Source organism: Chiloscyllium plagiosum, chromosome 2 (assembly GCF_004010195.1).
Source record: "Chiloscyllium plagiosum isolate BGI_BamShark_2017 chromosome 2, ASM401019v2, whole genome shotgun sequence".
In the NCBI taxonomy this organism is placed as follows: Eukaryota; Metazoa; Chordata; class Chondrichthyes; order Orectolobiformes; family Hemiscylliidae; genus Chiloscyllium; species Chiloscyllium plagiosum.
Window position 1 is genome coordinate 31,868,515 of NC_057711.1, and position 17,110 is coordinate 31,885,624.

A 17,110-nucleotide genomic window follows, 5' to 3' on the forward strand; every position below is an offset into this window, starting at 1 on the left:
GTAGATCCTAGAATTCAGTTGATATCCAGCTTCTGTGAAGATAAATAAGAAACATTCTCATTTAACTGGATTAGGACAATGATCAACATTTTAATGTAGGATTCTGGCAAAAGGCAGTGTGTTTAATTCTAATTTTAAATCTAGTTTCCTCACATGTCCCTGTTTGATCCAGACCCACTTTTTCTTTCCTTCATCAATCGCAAGTCCTCCTCTGCTTTTCCCATGTCATTTCATTGTCATTTTATTGCGGCATTGCCTACTCCCGAAACTCACTTTTAATACTTGAGAGAGTTCATTTATTTTGCTACCAGCAACAATATTAAGGTCCCTGGGGTATCTTCCTTGATATCCACCTAGTGGTTCCATCCTCTACATGCCACTCTTTCAGTCGCAGATTCTGTTTCCAGAGAAACGGCAAGAGCAGAAGGCTGGGAACCAGTAAGCATAGGAAGACAGAACCTGTGATTGGCAAGAGCAGCTTCTCACTGATTTGGTCATGCCCATACTAACTACTACTCTGGTCAAACTGTGCATTGTTTTTCCTCTCGTTAACATCTTGTGCCTTCAATTGTTGGAACTACAGAGGAGCAATAAGGTAAAACAGATGTGTACAAAGGGAGCCTTTCTCGAACCCTTCACTTTCATCTTCAAATTTTTGAGACGTTGAATTGATTAGAGTTCAGAATCGTGTTTATGTGACCCTTACTGCAGGTGCGGATGATGAATGCAGACAAGATCAAATATAGTAATGGCTTTTGGAACTAAATAAATGGTTGGTACTTGTTGTCCTTTGTGTCATAAAAAATGTCCGTTTTGGATGCGCAACCGGATGACACCTCGGACAAGGTGAATGTATCATAATGGGAGTTTCCACTTTAGTGTAGGATGGGAAAATTATTTCCCATCAAGTTTACAACTGTCTAAAGATAACAACATGAATTTCAAAGACTTGGAGCATGTGTGGAAGATGTCAATAAAATAATGTACTTTTGCAGTTTTATTTGTCAACTGAACATTGTGTCCTGCTGTCTGCCCTTAAAAAAAAATCCTGCCTATGATGTATCCACTTTTATTTTGTGATCATTGATCTCACTTCATGAACTTAAAACATTTATGACAGGAGATACACCAGCTGTATGATGTGTATGAACAATGCTAATATTAATACTGAGGAAAGATTTGGATGTATAGAAATGGTTCTTTTGAGTCAAAAATCTAGGTTCAAATCCTATCTGCCATAAATATGTTCGAACAGGTTTAAGTAAAAATAATAGTTCTCTTTATTATATATCAATTGTATTTATCTATAGTCTGAATTAGTATGGTGCTGAAAAAGCACAGCAGGTCAGGCAGCATCCAAGGAGCAGGAAAATCGACATTTCGGGCAAAAGCCCTTCATCAGGAATGACAAGTACCATATTTAACTATATGCAGATGAAGGCGTAAATTGGTGTTTCATTGAGCACATTTTTTTATGGCAGCATTCAATCTCCTAATATGCCAGTTCGCTTCATAATGGTCAGCTCTGAGCATCACCTGGTGTGGCTCAGGAATTTGGCATTTTGCACTGTCCACGTTTATTGCGGAGGAAGACTGTCATCTGAGAAAGTGCATGATTCAGTGACCTTCATTTGTTCTAGACCCAATTTTTCATCACTGCTCACCTACCCATGCCCTTCCAAATCAATTAGCCTTGAGATATTGCAGTGACTGTCTCCAGTTGTCAGTGTATGCCATTTTCATAATTCACTTGCAGTTATCCTTCTAGAAGAGGCATGGATACTAAGGAAGTTGTGACCCATACCCAGTTCGCCATACAGGAGATCATTGTGTATATAGCTGATATCCATTCAGTTAATGTAGTATGAGCCAACAGAGGTCATTGGCTTACTAACGAATTAGTACATTCTAGGATATCGGAGTTGTTGACCCTGTCCAGTCTGAGGAGTTGAGAGTATGTTTGAGAATGCGCAGTTCCATATTCTCAGCCAGCTAACTGCTGTTCCACATTCCTATTCAGCTTGGGCCGAAAGCTTCGCTTTTGGAGATGTGTTGATTTCAGCATCTAGTGAAAGATTGCTACCTATAGTGGCCTAGATATGTGATGCCTTCAACAAATCCCTGCCTCCACATTATTAATGCTGATGGATGGCAGTATGGAAACATGCTGGATCGTGGCTCTCATCTTCCTAATGCAGTAACCAAACCAAACTCTATACGCGTAAGGAAGTCTGCCCTTTTGCCATTGCAGGTTTGCTTTGAAGTGGGATGTCAATGTGACATTGTCAGCCAAGCCCTTGCCCTCTAATGAGGATGTGGCACACCTTTTGTCTTTGATCTCAGTTGAGCAAGGCTGTACAGCTTTCTGTCAGTCATGGTGTTTAAATAGACATTATCCATTGACCTGAAGTACTGTGACAGCAGTAAAAAGAAGAATTTCTAAAGCGCATCAGTGCTAGAATACAACTCCGTTTGACCTCACTGCTGATCTCAAAGGGTTCCAATGTTGCCCATCATAGCTGACTTTTACCCATCATGTTGCAGTGGAAAGAGGTGATCACATTGTGCAACTTCAACAGGCAGTCTATCATAGAACATAGACCAATACAGCGCAGAACAGGCCCTTCGGCCCTCGATGTTGCGCCGACCTGTGAACTATTCTCAGCTCGGTCCCCCTACGCTAACCCATCACCGTCCATGTGCTTATCCAAGGATTGTTTAAATCTCCCTAATGTGGCTGAGTTGACTACATTGGTAGGTAGGGCATTCCATGCCCTCACCATTCTGAGTAAAGAGAGTAGCTCAAGTAGCTCAAATATACTGCCTTGGCCCACACAATTGAATGCTTTGGTGAGATTGATGAAGATAATGTATAGTATTCTTTATTCATAGCACTTCTTTCAGGTACAAGACTGAAGATCATGTCAATTGTCGATCTTTGTTTTCTGAAATTACATTGGCATGCTTGGTCGATGTGTTCAGTCAGGATCTGCAGTCCAACACTGGTATAAAGGGCAAATACTCCTCTCTCACTGGTCAGCAGGGAGTGGTTTTGGTAGTTATTGCAATAGCTGTTATCATCTTTGTCCTTGTACAAAACTGAATCTTTGCATCACCCACCTCCTGGGGCACTGTACCTCTCTCCAATTGAGACCAAGATTTGTACAGGTGCTGCAGACGGCTGGTTTCCTCTGCTTGAAAAGTTCAGGTGATATGGCATCAGATTTTGCAACTTTGCGCATGGAAAGTGAGTCAATGTGGGTTTAATATCACACTTGCCATAATATCAGAGCATCCTATGGCATCTAGATCTGCTTCAATGGTGGTGTTCTCCTGAGAGTACATGTAATGTTCCATGCGTTTTAATGGAACCATTTTCTTTGCTGATGGACCTATTGCCATTTTTCATGCTTTCATACTTGCCCTTGGCATTCCCTGTGTTAAAGGACATTTGGATATTCTGGTAAACTATGATCGGTAGTGCACCACCTTGGTGAGACAAACTCTGTTGGATTTTACTTTGAGCAGCTCTTAGTGCAGTGGAATTTTCTCACATATGTCTTTTCTAATTACTGAAAGTAGGCTACTTGGCTTGATTGACAAGTTCCATCAACATTGTGAGCATTGAACCAACTAGCACTTTTATAGTGGAGAGTGTATCATGCAGAGTCCAGTATTGTATATGATATCCTGAGGTACATTAATATTTTTTCACTCCTGTGATGTGGGCCATCATTTGTTGCCCATCTCGAGCTGCTGTTCAGAAGATGGTGGTGAGCAGCTACCTTGAACCACCACATTCCATTTTGTGTTAGTACACCCTGAATGCCAGAAGGCAGTTCCAAGATTTTGACCTGATGACATTGAAGGAGCAGCAATATATTTCATATCAATATTTCAAATTATTCTATTATGCTTCTGCACTCTTGATTGGTTGCTTGTTCGATCAAGTCATGGAAATATTGGCTTTGATCTGTGTATGCAGTACAGCTGGCAGGGATACAAGGATGGCCTTTTTGCTTTGAATTAAATAACTTCTAGGCTCTCATCCTAACCCGTGCTCACCAGAGAGTGTTCTATATAAGTCTGCAGTGTAGAAGCTACATGTGTTTGGAGATTAATGATCATATCTAGATGGTGCTACAGCCTGCAACCTTGATGTCTTAGGACACCTTGGGATACAGTCTTATCTGAAAGATGTTCATTACACACAGCTTGTGGTTGTACCAAAACTTTGGTCTTTGTCCATTCTCATTTATCTTTCCCATGCTGCCATGTCTGAGGTAGCAGGGCTGTGTCTCATAATCTGCAGCTACTCTTGTGTTGGAATCTTGCACAGGTCTTTGCCTGTGGCTACATTTGAGTTAAGGAACAAATGGACAGAGCATATTCTCTTGAGCAGATGCAATTACTGAAATTGTCTCCGGTAGATTTAGGAGGTAAATGCTTGTGTTTCATTGTGAAAATAAACTCAAGACTCCGGATTGGCTCCAGTATTCTCCTTTTAACAACTGGTTTTTGAAATTATGAAATGGTCTCTGCCTACTTCACCAGTGACAAAATGTGCTTAGTTTGTAGGCATTGTGTATTTAACTTGAGTAAACCTGAAATTTTGTCTAAAATCCGTTTATTTAATTGTTTTTTTTCTGGGTGCTGAAATAGCAATCTATGTGAAATGCTTGACTCAGCAAAGATCATACCAATTTGATCCTTACATTTAAAAAATTTACTCCAGGGAAGTGGGCAACACTGTGACCATGTATATTTCCCACCCCTAATAAAATAAATAATTCTAAAGCCTCCTCATTGAAAAGTAGGTAAAAATATTAAGATTACACTCTTGATTGATCAGTTTCACATCTGTGAGAAATTAGCAATAGACATTCAGGCTTGTAGTGGAGAAGTTTGGGGCTTCATTTCGATTTAAACACTTTTTAGTTCCATCAAATTGCCACAGCAGTAAAATGTTTAAGTTGCCAGTTGTTGACTTTGGGATCTTGCCTGGTCCCACTTAAATTGCTGCTATGTGCAGCACAATTCTCGAGAAGCAGTTAGACCAGAATCTGGGAAACCTTTAAAAACTGCCTGTCAATTCACATGAAAACTGCTACAAATCTGAAGAATGAAAAGGTTAAACTACGACAAAACAAATTGTGCAGGTTAAGTTTGATGAGTGCTTCTCCTTAAACTCCCATCTAATTTTATTATGGCTTGATAAAGTGTAAGCCTATTGCAGCGTAGCTAATGAGTTCAACACTGCAACAATTAAGGATTTCTAGTCAGAGAGAGCTTGTTTTAGAATCCCTCCTGGATTTCTTGTGTCTAAACTACTTCATTCTTAATATTATTACAGCTTGCTGTCACCTAAAAGGTAGCACCTGTATACAAAGGACAGGATGATTATATCTAAGTGATGTAAGTCTGCTATTTAGAGGAGTGTTTAGTCTGAATTTATTTATACTTCAACTTATATGGCTGATGTGAAATCAGGCAATCAAATCTAGTGCAGTTTTATTTTTCCTACTGTTCTGTAAAAGTAAGATCAAACCGTACAAGTTATTTACTTCCTATCAATAACGAAGCAATTGAAACAGGAAACTGTTCACCTATTGCCTTTAAAGCATTAATAGTTTAGTTGGCTGATTTTTATTCAGTAGCTTCAAAGTAACAGCTTCTAATTCGAAAATGGGGTAATTGCTTCTATATAAAATGTGGAAATGTAATAAAAAGGTAAAGTGGTTGAAAGTTATGGGTGAGCTTAGATTAATTGCCCAATGTGTAGTCACGTTGTGCACTTTTAAAATTGTGATTGATAATACCATGACTGACTGACTGCCTGCCTGCCTGCTAATAGGTGTTAGTCTTGAGCTCTGAACAACACAGAAATTCCATCACATTACTGAAACATGGGGATGATGTTCAAACCTGAACCATTAGGGGGCAACACTGCTTCTGTTTGTGTTGAATGTTCTGGCTGGGACCAGTTCGCTTTCCAATCCAGTGCAGGATTTGACTATATGTTGGAATTGGAAGAATGTCAATTTCCAGATATAGTCATACTCTCTAGGCAGTTTATTAAAATTATTTTTGATGCTGTGCCATTATGTTTGCATAATTGCTAAAATCATCATATCATATTTTTCCAAGTTTTACATTTGTTGTTACAATATAAGGGACTACTTGGATTTAAAACTATTCCTCCCTCCCTCATCTTAAGCTTTCATATTTGAAAACTTCAGTTGTAGAAATGTTGGTTTAATTCAATTTCGTTCACAAAATTTATGTAGTTGTTTGAATAGCATTAGGTCAGTAAATTGTGTGGTTTTTGACATTGCAACCCTCTCTGTGCAACCTTTTAAAAACATTTATACTGCAGTTTTAACCATTCAGAGAAGTCATCTTAGCTTTAATTAATTTTGGCTCGAATCAATACTATGACAGTCTCATCCTAAATTTCTGTAGATTCCCTCCTTTTTCATCAAATTGGTCTTGGCCTGCTTGTAGCTTTTATGTGGTTCCGTTCAACATTTTGTCAACTTTGGACTAATTATTTTTGTACAACTAGGGCAGGGCAATGCAACCTGCGATCGTCTTTCTTGCTAATAGGATTGTGTCTGCTTCAGCAATCAGTAATTGAAGGATTTGTGTCAAAAAATGTGTTGCCCTGAGAGGGCTGTTATCACAGCTGCTGGAAACCAACAAATATAAAACTGAGTATATTCAACAAAGAATGGATTGGAAGAGAGGAGAAGCTGAGAAAAAGCAGAAACCATGCAGACCCAGGCAAAAATCTTGTCACTATTTAATGTAATTGGTAAAATGCAATTTAATTCGTAAACTATTAACTGATTTATTTTTTAAAATGATATGTTCTTAAATGTTTCAATAGAAATTAATTCATTTTAAAGGCCAAAGGTTGATAAAATTTATTAACATTATTAAAGCAAAATGAGTAGGGAATGTTTGTTTTGATATTATTAAGGATAGCTGTACTGAGGTGAATGTGAGATTAAGTGCTTCACAGTGAATGGTCCACCTTGTGATACGATGTCAGTTTTTATAAATGCTATGTTTGTTACTACGTCAGATTCAGTTGATGAATCCCTTTATATCTTGCTTAGCAAGCTAATATAAATCTTAAACTTTATTATATAAAGAAGGACATTCTGTTTTTAAAAACCTCCAATTTAAATAGTTGTTGCTTAGCCTGCTGATTGTAACTGCGTCTGAGTTTTGGCCACCTGGCTAAATTGGAGCATCTGAGGGCAAGAGTGAGAGAGGTGAACGGGACGGAATAAGACAGCTGGAAAAAATTTTTTTTTGTCGTGTTGAGCTCACATTTTGAATGTTATGTTTTGCATGTTTTTTTAATATATATTTGGAGCTGAAATACTTGGTCCATGTCTAGTGATCCTAGCAGCAGCACTATAGAGATGTTACAGTGCTTTGGGACAAGTACTACTTGAATTGAGTGTTTTAAACAAGTCTAAATAAACATTTGGAAAATAATTGCCCCCGAGCTAAATCCTATAATTAGTGTGCCATCACCAAGATATAAGGCTTGTTGGAAAATAACTCAGCAAATAAATTAGGTAGAAAAGTGCTCTCTTTTGCATTTACCAGGCAATACTGATGGTTGATATTATGAATGTTGTACAGGATCTTTCAATTCAAAATATGGATTAATAATTATTATAGTTTCTTGCAAATTATATATTTTTAATTGTATTTAAAAAAACAAATCCAAAATTGCTTGGTGGCTTTCCCTTACTAGGATCTGGGCCTGAACCAAACCTAGACTGATGAGGCAAAATTTTAGATTTGGATGCATGAGGCCTCCTGTAAAATTAGTTTGCTGCGTCTCGGTCCAGGTGTCTCTTGTCACAGGCCTACTGCAGGCCACTGTCCCTAATTTGATAGAAATTGGTAGTCATCCAGAACATGGTGGCATTCTTCCTCCTTTTTGCTCCATTTGCCATTGGAGTGGGTATCTAAGCCATCCATAGGTTGCATTCGGTTTAATTTGGTTTCCAGCACTGAAGCTGGAGAGAGGCAGTGGTGTAGTGGTCATGCCACTGGATAATCAATCCAGAACTCCAGGCTAATGTTCTTGGGTAGAACGGTTCAAATCCACCAGGGCAGATGGATGACCTAACGAAAAGCTGGTCTCCTGGTGACCATGTAGCCACTGTCAATTGTGATAATATCCACTCAGGGAAGGAAGTCTTCCACACTTACTCCATTTGGGCTACATTAGAGTCCAGACCACTCCTAAATTAGGGATGGGCCAAGGGATTAGGCCGAGCCAGTGATGCCCACAGTCTATGAATGAATAAAATAATGTGTTTATCATTGGGTGAGAGTACAATAGAATTATGCAGTCAATTTGCATTAAGATTGTAAGGATAAGACCTTCACGAAATGCAGATCAGGAAAATCTCAGTGGAACAATGATTCAGAGTTAGTTCAGTCTACAATTTATGCATTGTGAATTGCATTGTCTGGTATTTTTAGTAAATCACTTTTCTAAAATCTTCATCATTCCCTCCATTTCTTATGTTTTGTAATGAAAAAAATTTAAAATGAGGGGGCACCAAATGAGTTCGTGAAAAATGAACAGTTATAACATGTCCACATCACTTTGTTACAAAAACAAACTCCAAGGCCATAAACACAAGACATTAAACTGTTAATCTGTTATTCCTAATGGATGTGTCAAATCATGTTGTTCTCAAAAGAAAATACAGCTTTGGGCTGCTATAAAAATAACTTATTAATTTGAATTTTAAAAATCATTCTTGAAAGTCATCTTCTGAGCCATTACAACAAGTTCATTCCAAGATTTTAGTTGCTGCTTCAGTAGATAAAATAAAATTGTAGTGGCTGTTGAGCATGGTAATGGGATCTTGTGCAGGGTATTGAGTGGATTTAGATCAGTTTTATTAGTGTTTAAGGTAATTCATAATGAGTAATTCATCTTTTAAAATCCAATTAAAGGCTCTTTAAAAAAAAACCTATGGAAATTTCCTGTTTTTACATGTGATAAGTTACAAAGACAGCTTCAGAAAATTTGATTATTTTGGTAACTATTGCTTTTGCATAATGTTCAGTTTTAAAAAGAGCCCAGATTGATGGTAGATCACGTTGCTAGGATAAAATATTGTGGTTCATTTTAAAAGAATCTGTTTCCTGCTTAAGTGGCTAATATTCTAATTACGTTTGAAGAGAAAGTTTTTGATTATCTGCTGATAAACTCCCTCTCTTGTGGTGATGATAATTAAGCAGCTCCCAGTGGACTCCCACAGGCTCTGTTCAAGGCCTACATTAATTGTCAGATGTGAGACACTGACCAGTTGGTTTGCTGTTGAATAGATGACTGCGTGCTGTCAGCCCAGTAGTGTTTTATGTTGGAGCATTGTGAGCTGTTGTCAGGGCTAACTGGGACCTATTGTGGCTAAAGATGTTGTGCAAATTGAGGCAGATGGCTCTGATTCAGACACGTGGCATTCAGAAAGAGGAAAATGAGATCGGCCTGCAGAGTGGGGTCACTTCAGGTCAGGGACTGTTCTACAATTGTTAGTGTTTTCAAAAGACCCATGTGCGACAACTTTTTGTTTTGCACTAACAACAAAAGGAGAATCTCTGGACGTGGAGGATAGGCGGCTGTTGGTACTCTGCTGTCCTTTCATTTCTCTCCCTGGTGGCTTGCTTTGCATGCAGAAAGAATTAGCAGGATTGATAGAAGTTTATTGTGGCTAAAATGGCTTTTCAGTCAATTGCAATGCTGAAGAGGATAGTTCAGCTTTTAATTCTATGTGATTAGTTGATTTCCAGTGCCTTGGAATTCAATTGTGCAAGATTAGACCCAAAATAAAGTTTGCTATTTCTGTATGGTAACTGCAGCTTCACCTATTCCTGCTCTAGGTGAGGAATAATGTGATACTGAAGCACTTTTTAAAAGAACTTTCATGTTTTCAGCTGGCTTAAATAACTTTGTGTAGTCTTCAAGCTACTTAGCTCAGTAATTGTTGACAGTCAGCAGTACAAATAAAGGTCCTTTTGAAACTTTTTCAGGATCAATGACCGGGGGCATAAATTTAAGATAATGTGCAGAAGGTGAATGTCAGTGAAAATCTTTTCACCCAGAGGCTGGTGGGAATCTGGAATTCACTTCTGTGATGTCAAAGCATACAGAGTCATGGAGATGTACCGCATGGAAACAGACCCTTCGGTCCAACCCGTCCATGCCGACCAGATGTCCCAACCCAATCTAATCCCACCTGCCAGCGTCCGGCCCATATCCCTCCAAACCCTTCCTATTCATATACCCATCCAAATGCCTCTTAAATGTTGCAATTGTACCAGCCTCCACCACTACTTCTGGCAGCTCATTCCATACACGTACCACCCACTGTGAAAAAGTTGCCCCTTGGGTCTCTTTTATATCTTTCCCCTCTCACCCTAAACCTATGCTCTCTAGTTCTGGACTCCTCCACCCCAGGGAAAAGACTTTGCCCTATCCATGCCCCTCATAATTTTGTAAACCTCTATAAGGTCACCCCTCAGCCTCTGACGCTCCAGGGAAAACAGCCCCAGCCTGTGCAGCCTCTCCCTCTCGCTCAAATCCTCCAACCCTGGCAACATCCTTGTAAATCTTTTCTGAACCCTTTCAAGTTTCACAACATCTTTCCAATAGAAAGAAGACCAAAATTGCATGCAATATTCCAACAGTGGCCTAACCAATGTCTTGTACAGCTGCAACATGACCTCCCAACCCCTGTATTCAATACACTGACCAATAAAGGAAAACATACCAAATGCCTTCTTCACTATCCTATCTACCTGCGACTCCACTTTCAAGGAGCTATGAACCTGCACTCCAAGGTCTCTTTGTTCAGCAACACTCCCTAGGATCTTACCATTAAGTGTATAAATCCTGCTAAGATTTGCTTTCCCAAAATGCAGCACCTCACATTTATCTGAATTCAACTCAATCTGCCATTTCTCGGGCCATTGGCCCATCTGGTCAAGATCCTGCTGTAATCTGAGGTAACCCTCTTCACTGTCCATTAAACCTCCAATTTTGGTGTCCTCTGCAAACTTACTAACTGCACCTCTTATGCTCACATCCAAATCACTTATGACAAAAAGTAGAGGACCCAGCACCGATCCTTGTGGCACTCCACTGGTCACAGGCCTCCAGTCTGAAAAACAACTCTCCACCACCACCCTCTGTCTTCTACCTTTTGAGCCAGTTCTGTATCCAAATGGCTAGTTCTCCCTGTATTCCATGAGATCTAACCTTGCTAATCAGTCTCACATGGGAACCTTGTCAAACGCCTTACTGAAGTCCATATAGTTCACATCTGCCGCTCTGCCCTCATCAATCCTCTTTGTTACTTCTTCAAAAAACTCAATCAAGTTTGTGAGACATGATTTCCCACGCACAAAGCTAATACTATGGACCAAGTGCTGGAAATGGAAATAGATTAATTAGGTGGTCGGTTTTGACTAGTGCAGACTCAATGGGCCAAAGGCTGTGACTCTGTGATAACATTTCTACCACTGCCATCAAGTAGAAACGTAATCCTTGTTCAATGAAGTGTGCAGGAGAATGTGCCAGGAGCAAGACCAGGCATTCTGAGAATGAGTGTCAACCTGGTGATGGTACTGCACAGGACTGTGTGCCAAACAGTAGACGGGACTAAGTGATACAGCAACCAATGATCAGTCTAAGCCCAACAATTCTGCCACATCCAGCTATGACTGGGCAATTGAATAACCAACAGAAGGAGAGAGCTCCACAAGTATGCCTATTCTCAATGGTGGGAGAGCACAACATATCAGTATAAAGGATGAGGTTGAAACACTTATCTTCCTTTATTTCTAGAGCTTAAGATGAATATTGGAACTGGACCTGCTGTATAAATACTTGTGTCTTGGGGGTTGGTTCGTGTAGTTGGCTGGACAGCCGATTTGTGATAGTGATACCAACAGCATGAGTTCAATTCCCATACTGGCTGAGGTTACCACGAAGGACTCTCCTTCTCAATGTTTCCCTTTGCCTGAGGCATGGTGACTCTCAGGTTAAACCACCATCAGTCTTTTTTTGTCAAGTGAGATATCAGCCCTGTGTCTGGTAGGACAACAACGACTTTATCTTTACTTTACGCCTTGTAGATAGTGAGTCGGCTTTAATGAGTCAGTGCTGCTTTGATTAATGCAGAATCTCCTGTTCACAGTATTTATTTAACTGGTCCAGTTCAATTCCTACTCAGCAGGATCCTAGAGTTTACGATGTAGGGATGGTCACTGATGAAGCAGCTGAAAGTGGTTGAGCCTAGGGGACACTCCTGAGGAACTCGGGCTCTTGCGTTGCATTGGTTATGTCACTACCTCTGAGTCAGGAGGTCTGGGTTCAGATGCCACCTGATCCCGTGGTGTGTAATAACATCTTCAAACAGGTTGATTAAAAATGTCCCCTGAGTAACTCCTGCAGCAGTGTCCCAGGAGTGAGCTGATTGACTTTCAACAAATGTAATTGTCACCTTTTGTGCTAGTTAAGACTCTAACTATGAAGAATTTTGGCCCACTTCTCATTCAATCCCATTCAAGAATGCTCATTGTTGTCACACGCGAATGCTGCCTTGATCAAAGTTTGGGAGAAGATTTGTAGCTCGGGTGCTCGTTGTTGTGGTTCTGTTCGCCGAGCTGGGAATTTGTGTTGCAGACGTTTCTTCCCCTGTCTAGGTGACATCCTCAGTGCTTGGGAGCCTCCTGTGAAGCGCTTCTGTGATCTTTCCTCCGGCATTTGTAGTGGTTTGAATCTGCTTCCGGTTGTCAGTTCCAGCTGTCCGCTGCAGTGGTCGGTATATTGGGTCCAGGTCGATGTGCTTATTGATTGAATCTGTGGATGAGTGCCATGCCTCTAGGAATTCCCTGGCTGTTCTCTGTTTGGCTTGTCCTATAATAGTAGTGTTGTCCCAGTCGAATTCATGTTGCTTGTCATCTGCGTATGTGGCTACAAAGGATAGCTGGTCGTGTGGTTTCGTGGCTAGTTGGTGATCATGGATGCGGATCGTTAGCTGTCTTCCTGTTTGTCCTATGTAGTGTTTTGTGCAGTCCTTGCATGGGATTTTGTACACTAATTGGTTTTGCTCATGCTGGGTATTGGGTCCTTCATTCTGGTGAGTTGTCGTCTGAGAGTGGCTGTTGGTTTGTGTGCTGTTATGAGTCCTAGTGGTCACAGTAGTCTGGCTGTCAGTTCGGAAATGCTCTTAATGTATGGTAGTGTGGCTAGTCCTTTGGGTTGCAGCATGTCCTCATTCTGTTGTCTTTCCCTTAGGCATCTGTTGATGAAATTGCGCGGGTATCTGTTTTTGGCGAATACATTGTATAGGTGTTCTTCTTCCTCTTTTTGCAATTTTGGTGTACTGCAGTGTGTTGTGGCCCTTTTGAATAGTGTCTTGATGCAACTTCTTTTGTGTGTGTTGGGGTGGTTGCTTTCGTAGTTTATGCTGCCTTGATGTCAAGGGTAGTCTCTCTCACCTCACCTCTCCTCATCTCTGAAGTTCAACTTCTTTCCATCCTTGTACCATGTTTGTTGTTATGATCAAGTGATGAACTTTCCTTTTCTCTTTAACCCTCCCTCGGCCAGTTACAACAAATATTTTATTTGTTAACATGTAGCTATCACACTTTGATTAACCAGGTTAAAGTAAAGAAGAGTCGATTCTAAGGTTTCCTTGAGCAAAAGCAAGTTTTATAAACTGTCAAACACTGGTAGCTAAGAAAATGTGATGTGTAACATGTACACACAATACAGACAATAAATTTGAAGAGGAGGGATTAGGAGGGTCTCTATGCAAACAGACAGATACATGAAGTTATTGTTTAAAGTTTCGAGTCCACGATGTCCATGAATGAAACCAGAGTCCCAACGATTTAGCCAATGTTTATTTTGCTCAGGAGTGGCAAAGTTTGCATAAAGAGTCATTCTGTTTCAAAGTGCAGAAAAAGGCCGTTCGTCCTATCATGATCGCACTGGTGGTCAAGCACCTACCTAATCTAGTCTTGTATCCCAACATTTGGCCAGTAGCCTTGTGTTCTCTGAGGCTTCAGACTCTGAGGGACAGCGACAAAAGTTCTTAAATGTTGTGATGATTCCTGCTTCAGGCAGAGTGTTCCAGATACTCACTACCCTGTGGATGAACACTGTTTTCCTTAAAACCCTTATTGACATCTTGCCCCTTACATTAAGCTTATTTACCCTGGTGATTGAAATGTTTTTACGATCTACCTATCTGTGTCTCATTTAATTTTGTAGACCTCAATCATGTCCTGCCTTAGACTTCACTGCACTAAGGAAAACAACTGCAGCCTATCTAGTTTCTCTCCACAGCTAAAACACTCTATCCCAGGCAACATCCTGGTGAATCTCTTATGAACCTTCTGTAATACAATCATGTTCTTGTACTGCAGTGATCAGAACTCTGCACAATACTCCAACTGTGACCAACCAATGTCAGGTATAACTCCATCCTAACCTCTTTGCTGTTGTGTTCAATGCCTTGACTAATAAAGGCAATTATGCTACCTTAACCACACACTCCACCTATCCTATTGCCTTCAAGGATCGATGGACATGCACACCAAGATCCCTCTGATCCCCTCTACTTCCAAGGATCCTACCATTCATTATATACCTCCTTGCCAAGTTAGTCCTCCCAAAATTGTATCACCTCTCTTTTCTGGATTAAACTGTAATTGCCACAGCTCTGTCCATCTGACCAGTCCATCTATTTCATCTTGTAGTCTAAAGCTTTTGTCCTGGCTATTTACCAAACCACCAATGTTCATATTATCTGCAAACCGACTGATGACACTTATATTTGTCTGGATCATTAATATATACTACAAATAACAAAAGACCCAGTACTAAACATGGCCTTCTAATCACATCACTCATCACCCTCTGTTTCCTGCCAGTAAGCCAGTTTTGAATCCAATTTGCCAAGTTTGAAGCTTTCTTGACCTGTCTGTCATGCAACACCCTGTCAAAAGCCTTATTGAATTCTATTTCGTCTACATCAACTACTTTATTGTCATTTATACATCTAGTCATTACTTCAAAAAACTCAGACATGTTCCGCTGACTCTGGAATATTGACTTGTCAATCCTGCCCCTCCCTCAACTGCATCTGTGATAGCAATGCTATCTCATCCCCTGTATTAAATCAGCACCATCAACTTATCTGTCTTGCTAGATTCCTGCCATGCTATGCTCCTTTTTGGGTGAATATGACTACATGTACTTAGCCTTCCAGGCTGATTTGTTTTCCCTTCTGCATTTATCTGTGCATCACCCCCTAACGTACATTGGTTCTGTATCCTATCCTCTTGCCAAATTGGTTTGAACCACCAACAGCTCTACTAAAAGCCCTGCAAGAACATTGAACCCATTTTAGCTTGGGTGCAACCCATCAAATCTGTATATATCCTACCTTCCCCAAAGATAGGCCCAGTGATCCAGGAATCTTAAGTCCTACCACCTGCCACCAACCAATCCCATCCCACAACCAGTTCTTCAGCCATGCATCCATCTTCTCTATTCACTCATCTTCTATCTTCTCATCCCTCTTGTTACCCATTTTGTTAGTACCAATGTGAGCTATGACTTCTGACCCTTCGGAATGCTGTGCAGCTGTTCAGCAAAATCCTTGACCCTGGCCTCAGGGAGACAGCACATCATCCTGGAGAGACACCTGCCTGTACCCCTCAATATTTACTCTCCTCCTAATATTCCACTCTTTTTTTTATCTTGTGCAGCTGGGCTCTATCTGCATTCCCCAGAGGAACCATTTCTGTCTCCATTTTCCAACACATACAACTGTTCTGGTGTGAGCTGCACTCTAGGGCTATCCTGACCACCTGCCTCCCTCCTTTTGACTGGCAGTCACCCACGCCTTCCCTGCGATCTCCTTCAAAAATATGCTATCCACAACACTCAGCCCTACTTAAACTAGTCAGATTGGTGGCACTTCCTGCAGATGTGGTCTTCCAGACTGTCAGCATTGTCTTAAGACATATTACATATTGCTCGGTGTGCAGCACACAGGGTTGAGCTCCCCACTTAAGTTAAATTGTTTTAAGCATTTAAACCAAGTGTAAGAATTGTTTAAGTTTCTTGTAACTCTAAACCATCAATGTAAACTCAAGGGGCTGAATGGCCTACTTATGTTCCGGTGTTCCTATATTAGTAGAAAGTCGAAATTCTTCCCCCTTCCTGACAAAATCAGCTTTGTTGTCTATGCTTATAAATTCTTTGTTTCCCAATGCTCGTTAAAATGTGTATGTTTTTGCGATTACTGGCTTTGAAACCCAGTGCCTAACAGCAGCTACTGATCAATCAATTCAAAACTTTCCTGTTTTCCTCAACCAAGCAGCTCAGAACAGGGCTCGCGCACATTCTGACTTCTCTTGCACCCAGAAGGTAAGTGACTTAAAACAGTAATTTTAAGTAAAATGCTAAATTTCAGGTAATCAGTCTTAGATTTTACACAAAATTTAACCCTTGAAATTTAAAAACTCTTAGCTCCTCTTTCACCAACCGTATGGTGTTCCTCAGTTGTCTGTCCCAGAGTCCTCACTTTGCCCACTCCTGGCTGTGCTAGCTGGTTGCCTGTTACCAAGTCCACTCCTCTTGGTGATGCTGACGTTTATTGCAAAAACATACATCATTCATTAAAAAAAATTATCATGCAGTTCTCATCATGTCTACTTCACTGAGATGCTAACTGCCTGCTTCCAGGTCCTCACCACACCTACTCCCCCTTGGTGATGCTGACTGCCTGCTTCTGAGTCCTCATCACGCTTGCTACTCACTATTCAAAAGATTTTAATGATTTCATTTTCACTTTTCACAAGGCTAGAGGGATTCAGATTAAAAAGATTAAGGAGAAGCTGGCCAAATCTCAGAATATAACATTTCATTCCTCACAAAGTCATGCAGCACAGGTCAGAAGGAAGGGACTAATGTTGTTCTCCTTGCCATAGGAAAGATGTTTTAAACTTCAAAAGGATGTTGCTGGGGTTTGAGTTATAGGGAGAG

At 40.5% G+C, this 17,110-nt stretch overlaps 1 protein-coding gene across 2 annotated transcripts in view; it reads left to right on the forward strand.

Annotated features, from left to right (window-relative positions):
• Window positions 1-16,488, forward strand: part of ap3b1a (adaptor related protein complex 3 subunit beta 1a) — a 299,213-nt gene extending 282,725 nt beyond the window's left edge. For both annotated transcript variants that reach the window (XM_043707081.1, XM_043707091.1), the window contains one exon: window positions 16,446-16,488. In XM_043707081.1, coding sequence (XP_043563016.1) covers window positions 16,446-16,473 — 28 coding nt within the window. In that variant the 3' untranslated portion in view covers window positions 16,474-16,488. The remainder of the gene's footprint in view (window positions 1-16,445) is intronic.
• The last annotated feature ends 622 nt before the right edge of the window (window positions 16,489-17,110 follow it).